Source organism: Meriones unguiculatus, chromosome 8 (genome assembly GCF_030254825.1).
Source record: "Meriones unguiculatus strain TT.TT164.6M chromosome 8, Bangor_MerUng_6.1, whole genome shotgun sequence".
Lineage (NCBI taxonomy): Eukaryota > Metazoa > Chordata > Mammalia > Rodentia > Muridae > Meriones > Meriones unguiculatus.
This window is the reverse complement of record NC_083356.1, coordinates 118031692-118044478: the sequence shown is the minus strand read 5'-3', so window position 1 is coordinate 118044478 and position 12787 is coordinate 118031692. Positions and strand designations below refer to the sequence as shown.

Below are 12787 nucleotides of genomic sequence, written 5' to 3'. Positions count from 1 at the left end.
ACGCACACACACATTCTAAATATTTTGTCCTTACAACAGTTGTCTCATAATGTCAGTGCTTCATTTAGACACAGCAAAATGAGTCCAGGAGAGCACCACTAGCCAAGTCTCTCGGACTTCAGAAGAGTTCATTCCGTAAACAATGCTTAACCAAATGGTGCGAAACGCTGCTGATCACAACATGACCTACACTGGAAAACTGAAACCCATCATCCCAGTCACAGAAGAAGCCATCAGCGCAATAGCTGACACATGCATGCTGAAGAATCTAGAAAACTAATTCGTTGTCGTCTTTAATGAATGTTGCGCTTTTGTCATTAGGCTACACACACTACCCGAACAAACACTTCAGTTAACATGTTCATACCTTCGCTGAGCTGGCTCTCCTGGGAGGGCACACCTTCTGATAACATGGGACCAGCTGAACTTGAGCCTTCCACTGCCTGCCTCTTCTCAAAACTAAACTCTGGAAGTCGTGGAGCTTGAGGTCTGGTTTTTCTTGCAGGATTCAAGAAAAAACAGTAGGCGCATCGAAAAGCTGAATTAAAAAAAAAAATTAAATAGAGAGATAAAAATCCACCAACCAAATTTCAAAAATTAAACAGACAACTCACAAGGTTACTTTTAGAAATACTTTCATAAAATTTATAACTTAATTTATAAATTTATAACTTCTGTTATAATTTGTTACCTTACTATATATAATACATGTTCTCATCAACATAAATTTTAAAGCATATGCATAATTACTATGAGAATTTAAATATTAAAGCAGAAAAGGTTAACAAGTTAAGTAACAGTTTAATAGCAAAACTATATAAATAATGAAACCATAACAATAATATAAATTAAATACTTGATGGAACTTGCATTTCTAGTCAATAGAATAATTACATATTTTAAAACCCAGAACCTTGTCCAAGAAGATGAAGTATGTTAAATTTCTGAAGCATGATTTATCATGTGAGCATTTAATAAGGGCTACAAGTGAAAGTAATTGGTGATCTTAAATGTAAACGTGAGTGCTTAGATTATACCCCAATAATTAAATCAGACTTCTGGAAGGTGGGTCTGAGTAGTAGAACATCTGAGAACAGCTGTCCTACAGGCTGTGCATTATAAGGAAGAACTTGAGTTATCTTTTCTGCCTTGTTTTTAGTATTAAGTAAGAAGACGATGTACTGGACAATATGTATAGGCAGTATCTAAAATAAAATGACATTACATGAAGTGGACTGGAATGATAAATTTAGAAGTAAACTATTACAGAAATCCTTACCAATATATTCAAATTCTTCCTTCAAAGCCATGCCATTGTGAGAAAAACACTGCTGACATATGAGGGCATACCTACACCACAAGGGAAAAAGACACACTGGTTACAAATACAGATAAAGCTCACTGGAGTGGTCACTCAGTCATCCTGACTTCTATTTAAACACAGATGACTATGCTATAGTAATTGTTACCAGATCATTAACAATACTCCTTAAGCAAAAGCTAAAGTTAATAAAAAACAAAATGCAACCAGTTTGAAACACAATTTAGGAGTCAGGAGTATAGCTCAGAAATACGGTGCTTGCTTGGTGTATGCAAGATCCTGAGTTCTTTCCTCAGCACCTAATAAACAAATACTGAAAACTAAAGTATACACAGAACATTTAAAGGTACATATATGTGTATGTACATAGTACGTATGTATGTATGTGTATACACACATGTACGTGTGTGTGTACATATAAACATATTTATTTATTTGTTTATTTATTTATTTATTTTTATACATGATAGTAAAAAAAAAAACCCTAAAGAACAGTTGAATATACCTTAAGTTAACAGAAACAAGTTTAGTAATCAGGAGCTTGAGCAATGGCTCAGTAGTTCAGATTATAGCATATACTGTTCTTGCGAAGGACTTGAGTTTGGTTCCCAGCACTTACATAAAACAGCTCACAACCACCTATAACTCCAGCTCCAGTGGATTCATGCCTCTGACTTCTGTATGCACCTGCATTCACATACACACACGCATACAAAACTTAAAAATAAAAAAAAAATTATAATATTTTTTAAGTTCAGCTCAGAAAACTGAAGTTTCTCAATGATTTATTATTCCTTAAGATGATGGCTTCAAAGTTTGTGATTTGATAAAACTGGAAATGATGGATGGAACCTTCTTAGAGATTCACAACAAAAATTTTAAAAAAGAAACCCTGGGAAATCTTGCAGAAAATAAATACATTTAATTCCATATAATTAGGTCCTGTGTCTTTCTCACCTATCAGTTATGGTTCTCATTTTCTGTTCTCTAATCAGAACTCAACAGATTCTTGGCTCAACCAAATCATTGTTTTGAATAATAGATAACTTAGACTAGCAGTAAACTATGGTCCCTTTATGAAACTGATAGCAACTAGTAAAGCTGTCCAACAAGTTCTCTCTCTGTGAGTTTTCCCCAAAGTCTACAGTGACAAGTGCTCTGCACACTCATAACTCCCAAGGACCAAGTGATACAATAACCTGAGAAACACTTGAAAACTACAAAAGCTCAACAGTGCAAACTGTTCTCATTACTATTGAAAGAATTTCCACAACCATAGTAGCAGACACAGTACAACAAGGTAAAAATATAAGCCAAATATCACATGTATACACATACACTGGCCAATGTTTTTTCACGTTCCTTTTTCTACTAGCCTAGCAAACATTACCTGTTCTGTGGACCATCACCAACTAAATATTCAACAATTCTATCCAGAGCACCTCGTTCTCGGGGGAGAATGGGTCTTGCTAAGGGTGGACCTGGAGGATGAAGGCCTAGCAAATAAATAAAAACACATGAAATTTGTATGTATAACATACACAAGATTAAATTCAACTTCCACAGCAATTTAAGTACATTAGAACATTTTTTTTATTTTGTATAATTTATTGACAAAAGGGTTCCAGGGACTGATACATTATTTCCATTAAATAAATGCATGCTAAGCCAGTGTCCACAGCTGGCCATTGCTGCTCCCACTGCCCTTTGCTGAACTGAACTGGGTCTTACTTTAAATAGACACATTGACTTTCTGTTTTTGCAATCCTTATTTTAATCACACCAAACATCCACTTTTCAGCTGTTAATTCTTTCTAATAGAACTGCCTCTATCTCTCTCTCTCTCTCTTTTTTTTTTTTCAATGCAGTTTATTCAGGAACCTTGAACAATCATCTGACCCTGGGGAAAGCCAGCCCACAGCTTAAATAGCCTCTGGGTAGCCAACCCCAGCGTGCCACGTGGGCAATGCAGATAGGTCCACATACATGGAAGCAAGCCAGATCTTCAGCCTTAGCCAAATGTGGAATTGTTCCTGACAGAGAGCACTCACCATCGGGAAGGTGGAAGGCGGAAACCAGCTCCATCTTTAAGGCGCAGCATTACGCAGCTCTCTACAGTTCCCCCTTTTTGTTTTAGACGCATCAGGCAAGAGTAGAGGTCTGATCTCTGATATTAGAAATAAATTTGGACTTTGTACTGATGTTCATTTAGGTGTCATCCACCCAAAGAGCATCAGACCCGTCCGATACCTTTTTCTCAGAGGCGGGACCTGGGGCATCAACCTGCATGCAATCAGACATGCTCTTCTCTGGGTCCAAAGCGGCTGACCCTGAGTGCAGTGCTTAGCCTCGCATCCTGAGCATAACATTTTAGCTTTTTATGGTAGCCAACCATGCTTGGGGAGACTGTACTGCTTCAATGGCTGTAAAGGCCTGAATGGTCATGGCTGCATTACGCTGTTGTGAGACTCTAATCTTGCATATATACCACAGGCAAACCAAGGAGACCAACACCAGAAGGCCTGCTAACGCTCCCATGCCTGCCCATTCCTTCAGATGATTCATGGCTGCAGCAATCCATGATGATAATCCTGTAGGACTAGCCACAGGATTATCAACATTAGAACATTTAAAAGCTTTAACAAAGTGAGAAAACACTCTTATAATATGAATCTCTGTACAGCATATTTTCATTAAAACTACCATGCTATAAAAATCTAGTACATACATACTACATTAGAACCACCAACAGAATTCATTACAATATGAAACTCTGTTGAGCTTTGCACAAACTAATTTTTAAAATATCCTACTCCTGAAAGCCTATGGTAATAATTTGAAGACTTCCACTTTGGACTTATTGTAACAAATCAGGTTAACCTTTTCAAAAGACTGTGAGAAATATATGAAGTGTATTAAGAATTAACATGTGAACCAAGCAATATAGGTTAAATTTCCCTTAGAAACTAAACATCAAGACAAACCCTACAACTACCCCACCCTTTGGCTTACAGACAATTTGTAAGCAGAGGTATAAGGCTAAGCACAGAAGAGCTAGAGCTGTCTCCCAAAACTGAGAACACAGCACTGGAACTCTAAGGAAAGCCAATGCAGCTCAAATTCACATGACAGTGCCAAAAAAAAAAAAAAAAAAAAAAGAGATGACATGATGAAAAAAAAAAAACTTAACATCTACAGAGTGCCTATCAAAACACTCACCAGATTATTGCCCAGCTCATGCATCTGAGAAAACTATTTGAGAATTAAAAAAAAAAAAAATCTCCTTCAGAAGATTAAAGGAAACAGTATTCACATACAGTCAGTGACTGTCTATTTCTAAGGGCTAGACTAGAAAATCTAAAAAAGGGGGGGGGGACACCAAGTAAGGTAATACTGAAAATGTCTGGCATTTGAAAAATACTAGTCACGTAAAAATACAAACATACAACAGATAAGAAAAAATAAAAATAGTTTCAGATATGACTGAAATGGTAGGTAAAAACACTGAACATTATATCTATGTCTATTTTCCACATGTTTGCGAAGATCTAACGGAAACCTAATGGAAATATGAAGTATGTTAAGTAAAGACATGGGAATTCCAAAACTAAATTTCACAGATGAAGTCTACAATGTGTAGGATAAAAAAGTCCACAGATGGAATAAACAAATACTTAGACATTATACAAAAAATTAGATTTTGGTGTACTTGAAGACATAACAATAGAAACCATACAAATAAAACAAAAAAGGCTAAAAATTAATAAGTTGTAGAACAATTTCAAACAGTCAAATGAACAGTTCTCTAGAGAAAAGAAAATATAGACATAACTGAAGAAATACGTAATTTTTCTAAGTTTGAAAGTTTAAAAACCACGTATCAAAGAATGTTAACAAATTCTAAACACAAGACATATAATTTTGCACACACACACCCAACAATGATCAAACTGCTTAAAGTAAGCCAAAAGGAGTACATTATAGCAAAAATGAAATAAGAACAACAACAGACTTCATCAGGTGCAAGCTAAAATAAAACTTATCGTTAACATTCTGAAAATGAAAACCATCAGCATGAATCTGTATCCAGCATAAATATCTTTTTTTAAATGAAGGCAATGCAAAGTGAGGTCTTTTTCCAGATGTTCAAAACAAAGAATTCATCACTGGTCAAACTACATTACAAGAATAATTTTTAAGAGTCCTTGAGGCCAAACAAAGTGACAATAGATTTAAAAAAAAAAAACAGGATCTGGGTGCGGCAGAGGATCGGCTGTCAGCATTGGCAGCTCCTGCAGAGGTACTGCATTTGTTTGCCAGCTCCCAAACAGGTGCTCACAGCCATCATGGCATGAGGGTGCTCCAGTCCCTTAATACCCAATGCCCTCTTTTATCATCCATGGGAGCTAGGTTCACAAATGTGCTGTTGAGCCTGGTATGAGTATCTCTCATACCAGGACCTGGGCAGTAGAAGTATGTGGAACTCTGCATGCACAGCAAGTTCCAAGCCTACACAGTGAAACCGCATAACTGAGTAAAGAACTAATTGTGGGTTTACATGTGTAGAAGTGAAATGTAAAAATGAAAGCAAAAAGGAAAAGTAGCAGATTATCTACAGAAAGTGAGAAATGTAAGAGTAATATCCTCAACAATATCTGAAAGTCCAATAAACTTTTTAAAAATAATTAAATACTAAATAACAGAAGACCAAGAAAGAAAAAAAAAAGTAAGTATATTTGTCAGATCTTTAAAGCTGTGTGAGATAGCATCACTTCACTTGAACTGTGATTAGAGATATTTTCTAAACCTCAAAACAACCACTAAAATCACATGCCAAAATAATTGTCACAAACAATACGGCAGTGAAAAAAGGTTAAGTGTAGTCATAAAAATGTTCCGTTCAAATGATGCAGATGCATAGGAGAAATGGGTTTACTTCAAATGGAATATTTAAACTCAAACCCAAACATAACCACTATATCAAATTGATATGGTCTAAATACTCCCATGATGAAACAGACTGTCAGACTGGATAAAAAAGCAACTCTTCAATGTATGCCATGTATAAGTTTTTAAATAAAAACATAAAAAACTAAGTAAAATGGTAGAAAAATATATAAATGCTAAGACTAAGCATAAGAAGCCTTGGATGACTACAAAGTTCACAATGACAAAGGCATCAACTTATCAAGAACAATGGACCAAGAAGATGGCACAGTGGATAAAGGTGCTTACCACCAAGCCCGATGACCTGAATTCAATCGCTGGAACCCACATGGTAGGGAGAACCTAATCTCAAGTTGTCCTCTGACCTCCATACACATGCACACACACACAAACATAAATGAATAAATGTGATGTTTTTTTCTTGAAGAACAATGTACCAAACATTTAAGTGCATTATAACAGAGCTTCAAATAAAACAAAAACTAACAAAAATTTAAGAAACGATAGACAAATATAAAATTATAGTTGAAGGTTTTAACATTTTCTATCAATAACTGATTTTAAAAAAATTAAATCTGGCCAGGTACATGCCTATAATCCCAGCACTCCTGGTATCAGCTTGTATTAGTTTCTATTGCTCTCACGAAACACCATGACCAAAATACAAAGTTGTGAAGAAAAGGGTTTATTTCGCTTACACTTCCAAGTTGCTGTTTATCATGAAAGGAAGTCAGGACAGGAACTTTTGAACAAGGCAGGAACCTGGAGGCAGGAGCTGATGCAGAGGCCATGAAGGAGTGCTGCTTGCTGCATTGCTTCCCATGGCTTGCTCAGCTTGCTTTCTTATAAAATCCAGGACCACCACCTCAAGGATAGCATCAGGCACAATGGGTTGGGCCTTCCTCATCAATAACTAATTAAGAAAATGACAGCTGAATACAGTGGTGCATGCCTGTAATCCCATCACTTGGGGAGGCAGAAGCAGGCAGATCATTGTAAGTACAAGGAAAGCTTGTCTATAAACTGAGTCCAGGACAGCCAAACACACAGAGAAACTGTCTCAAAAAAATAAACAAACAAATAAACAAAAATTAAATCTGCATAAAATTAATAAAAGAGAAGACTTGAACACCAGCTTTACCTAAGGTACTTTTATACCTGCTCTACCCAATAGGAAATACGTTTTTTTCAAGCACACATAAAACAGTTACAAAGACATGATATAATGGGTCATAAAACAGGTCTTAATATGTTTAATCAGATCCAAAGAGAATGCAGTACATTTTCTGACTATAAAAGAATTAGAATCAGCATCAGAAAAAAAAATATTAAAACTAACCAAAAATTTAAGATTCAGTAATAGATATCTAAGTAATTAAGGATGCACAGCAAAGTCAAAATAGAAATTAGAAAGTATTTAGCTGACTTAAAAAAAACAAACAAACATAAAAAATGTATTCGTAGCTAACACAGCAGTTATTTATTTTTCTTATGATTTATTCACTTTGTATCCCAGCTGTAGCCCCCTTTCTAATCCCCTCCCAGTCCCACCTTCCCTTCCTCTTTTTCTCCCATGCTCCTCCTAGTCCACTGATAGGGGAGGTCCTCCTCCCCTTCCAGCTGACCCTAGCCAATCAGGTCTCATCAGGACTGGCTGCATTGTCTTCCTCTGTGACCTAGTAAGGCTGCTTCCCCCCTCAGGGGGAGGTAACCAAAGAGCCAGCCACCGAGTTCAAGTCAGAGACAGCCTGTGTTCCCCTTACTAGGCAACCCACTTGGAGACTGAGCTGGCATGGGCTACATCTGTGCAGAGGTTCTAGATTATCTCCATGCATGGTCCTTGGTTGGAGTATCAGTCTCAGAATATACCCTTGTGTCCAGAGTTTTTGGTTCTGTTGCTCTCCTTATGGAGCTCCTGTCTCCTCCCCAGGTCTTTCATCTCACATTTCTGTGCACTCTGCGGATTCCCTGCACTCTGCCCAAAGTTTGCCTATGAGACTCAACATCTGCTTCAATCACCTGCTGGGTAAAGTTTTTCAGAGGTCCTCTATGGTAGGTTCCTGTCCTGTTCCTTGTTTTCTTCCTCTTCCAACATCTATCCCATTTGCCTTTCTGAATAAAGATTAACCAGGGTCCTCATTCTTGCTTAGCTTTTTTAAGCGTACAGATTTTAGTATGCTCATCCTATATTGTATGTCTAATATCCTTATATACTTATAAGAGTATATACCACGTGTGTCTTTCTGCTTCTGGGATACCTCACTCAGGATGATCTTTTCTAGATCCCACCATTTGCCTGCAAATTTCATGATTTCCTTGTTTTTAATTGCTGAGTAGTAGTCCATTGTGTAAATTTACCACAATTTCTGTATCCAATCCTCCATTGAGGGACATCTGGGTTATTTACAGATCCTGGCTATTATAAATAAAGCTGCTACAAACATGGCTGAGCAAATATCCTTGTTGTATACTTGAGCATAGTTTGGATAAATGCCTAGGAGTGGTATAGCTGGATCTTGAGGTAGCACTATTCCTAATTGTCTGAGAAAGTGTCAGATCAATTTCCAAAGTGGTTGTACAAGTTTACACTTCCACCAACAATGGGAGAGGGTTCTCCTTTCTCCACATCCTCTCCAGCATGTGTTGTCACTTGAGTTTTCGATCTCAACTGTCTGATGGGTGTTAAAGTGAAATCTCAGGGTTGTTTTGATTTGCATTTTCCTGATAACTAGAGACGTTGAGAATTTCTTTGTTTCTCTGCCATTCAATATTCCTCACTATTGAGAATTCTCTGTTTAGCCCTGTACCCCATTTTTAATTGGATTACTTGATCTGTTGGTGTTTAACTTCTTGAGTTCTTTATATATTCTGGATATTAGCCCTCTGTCAGATATAGGGTTGGTGATGATCCTTTCCCAGTCATAGGCTCTTGTTTTGTTCTGATAACAGTTTCCTTTGCTTTACAGAAGCTTTTCAGTTTCCTGAGGTCCCATTTATTGATTGTTGCTCTTAGAGCCTGTGCTGTTGGTGATCAGTTCAGTTGATGATCAATTGTCTCCTGTGCCAATGAGTTCAATGCTCTTCCCTACTTTTTCTTCTAAGCGGTTTAGTGTGTCTGGTTTTATGTTGAAGTCTTTGATCAACGTGGACTTTAGTTTTATACAGGGTGATAAATAATAGTCTGTTTGCCGTTTTCTACATGTAGACACCCAGTTGGACCAACACCATTTGTTGAAGATGCTATCTTTTTTCCATTGTATGGTTTTGGCCTCTTTGTCAAAAATCAAGTATCCATAGGTGTGTGGGTTTATTTCTAGATTTTCTATTTGATTCCATTGATCTACCATTCTGTTTCTATGCCAGTACCATGCAGTTTTTATTACTATTGCTCTGTAGTACAGCTTGAGGTCAGGAATGCAGATACCTCCAGATGATCTGTTGTTGTACAGGATTGTTTTAGTAATTCTGGGTTTTTCATTTTTCCATATGAAATTGAGAATTATTGTTTCAAGGTCTGCAAAGAATTGTGTTGGTATTTTGATGGGCATTGCATTGAATCTGTAGATTGCTTTTGGCAGGATGGCCATTTTCAGTATGTTAATCCTACCAATCCATGAGCATGGGAGATCTTTCCACCTTCTGATGTCTTCTTCAATTTCTTTCTTCAGAGACTTGAAGTTTTTTTTTCAAATAGGTCTTTTACTTGCTTAGTCACACCAAGGTAAATTAGGGAAACTATACCTTTCACAATAGCCAAGATTTTTAAAGTATTTACATCAACTTAACTTGCTGGAGTATTTTACTTTACATATTTAAAGTGAACATATTCACAGAGCATTCTGGATACATGAAACAAAAGACTTCATTAAAGTAACTTACCCTTCCTGCAACTTGGTAATAATTGGGTTAAATAACTTGGTAACTTTAAAAATAATGCATCTAATATTCATGCTGCATGGGCAACAGCAAATAAACAACAAAAGCAATCATTTTTGGAGTGCTGGGCATTTTTACACAGTTTGGCAAATTATCAAGTACCTGCTGGTTATTAATTTTCAAACATATGGGAGCACTGTGGTAATGTACATTAAATTGATTCTCTTGCAGATATGTTAAAATAGAAAAATGAATTATTAATCTCTATGATAAATTATTTAACTCGTTCACATTTTTTGGCAAAGTACAGTATAAACAGTGTTTCCACAGAAGCTATTAGAAACTTGAGCAAAACGTGTTTTATTTACATGCACATGAAGCGTAAGCTTCAGCTCCTTGTGCAGCCCTCTATGCTGTAGAGTCGAGTCCTTGCAATTAGGTAAGGGGCTACGTGGCAAGAGAGTCAGGGACACTCACCAGATCCCTTACAGAACCAAAACAAATTAACAAATTACGGAATCTCATATCAATTATTCTTCAATCCATTTAACTTTTCAGTTTCACAAGCTATATGACTACCTTTATCATTACACACAAAATTTTGAGGTATCATTGAAATTATTTTAAATGCTGTAAGATTTTTATACATTTCATTTGAGTCAGTTCCATTAATTTGTAGATTAAGTTTCCTAGTCTTCTAAAATCTTAGTTGCATAATTAAGGGAACACAACAAGAATCTAATATAACGCTAGAGTTTTTTATTTACATAAATGCTCTAATCACCTACCTGATTAAAGTAGGGTCTAGCCTCAAAGTCATTATAGACCTATTTATATAGTAGTAATTAGCCATGAAATACTAAAGTACATGAATTAGATAAATACCATAAATAATATAGCTTATTCTTATTTAATAATCTGTCACGGAAATATACATGGAATAATGTCATCTGCTAGAGCAGTGAGTGAATTTCCATGCCCCAACACACTTCAAAAAAATACAAAGTATCTGGCCATATGTTACACCCCTGAATAAAATCTACAGATCTATCACACTTTTAATAAAACTTAAAAGGAACCTATCAGAAAATACTACAGTTCCATGACTTAGGGGGAAAAAATCTACTAGCTCCTATTTACAAAAGTAGTATCAGGCACTACAATCTTTGACTATTTTTCCTGAAATATGGTAATTGTCATGTTTTAGTGTCTATATGAGGAATTAGCAAAGAATATGAGTACTTTCCAAAGTGATCTCCTCTATCCCTACCACATATAAATCTGGAGCCATCCTAAGAATTGAATATAAAAAGATAATGCTATACTGTAGACTACAGAATGCTACAAAGTTTTATTGCCATTTAAACAAAGAAGCCATAACAGTTAAATGAGCTCAAGAAATAGGTTTCAGTATCACAAGGTGCCAGCTGTAAAGAGTTATAGCTAATTGAATATGGAACTCCTGCTTAATCAGATAACTGCTCTATTTCCAAATGAAATGCCATTTCCATACTGTCTGAAATGGCCCCATTTATTGGTAACCAGAGAAAACAATATAAACTGTAAATAACATTAAGTGCTTTGTTTACCCATTCCAGGAACTGAAGTAGCAGGAGATCCAAGGCGCCTGGGTAAGGCTTGAGCTACGGTCCTTTCTGGCGGTCCCCCGGGAGCTGATGCGTCCTTTGATGGCCCAGGAGATACTGGAACTTGTGGTGGAGGGCCCTGATTAGAGCTTGCTGGTGCTGGGGAAAGGTTTCTCTGAGCTACAGTTCGCTGACGAATCTCTGAAAATAGTAAGTATATTCTAGACTTAATGTCCAATATGTCATATTAGCCACAACCATAAATGATGTTGGCAAATAAAATTTTGTGGCACCAAAAGACACTGTATCTAACCACTTACAATGGGAACTCTACATAACACTGAAAATAGGACTCTTTATGAAGCCCTAATTCACCTGTACGTTTATACAATAAAATTTGATTTTTCTATCTACTGACATTTTAAAAATAAATTCAATATAAAAAAATCAGCACCCAGTTATGTGTTACATCTTTTTATAATAAGACTTCCTATGATATGGAAAAGAGAACATCATAATTGTTGAAACTTCAACAGTAGATTTACTGTTAAGACTAAAAATAGTAATTTTATTAAGGAAATATATACATGTATATTCTGGAATAATAAAAAATTCAAGTACTCATAAAATGCTATTAAAATATACTTCACTATTTAGGTATCTATTTCTTCATATTAGGGTTACCTTATGGTAAATTTACTTGTGTCAATACATTCAGAGAAGGAAAACTTCCATTTTGTATATATAATGTTTTGCCACACATGAACCTTAGCTTTTAGAAATTACAAGATTCTCTGTAACAGAGAAATGTGCCAAATTTAAATTGTTTCTTGGTTTTGTAGTTTTGTTGGATAATAGCTTCTCTCTCTCATTTACAAATTGTCTATAGCTACTTTCAAACAGTTGCAGAGTTGCAAAAAGGACTGTATGGCTCTAAAGGCCATTTATTAGCTGGTTACACAGAATATTTCATGATCCCTACCAGATACCATAAATGAAAGTCTAACATTTCTTTTACACTTAGTGTTAGAGAACAAGTAAAGAAACCCTTTGTAAT

General features: G+C 36.0%; 1 protein-coding gene across 2 annotated transcripts in view; it reads right to left on the bottom strand.

Moving 5' to 3' along the window:
- Lnpk (lunapark, ER junction formation factor) overlaps positions 1-12787 on the bottom strand; it is a 76597-nt gene that overhangs the window by 15824 nt on the left and 47986 nt on the right. For both annotated transcript variants that reach the window (XM_060390435.1, XM_060390436.1), the window contains exons 9-12: positions 11734-11931; positions 2712-2817; positions 1280-1350; positions 368-538 (exon numbers count right to left, since the gene is read on the bottom strand). In XM_060390435.1, coding sequence (XP_060246418.1) covers positions 368-538; positions 1280-1350; positions 2712-2817; positions 11734-11931 — 546 coding nt within the window. The remainder of the gene's footprint in view (positions 1-367; positions 539-1279; positions 1351-2711; positions 2818-11733; positions 11932-12787) is intronic.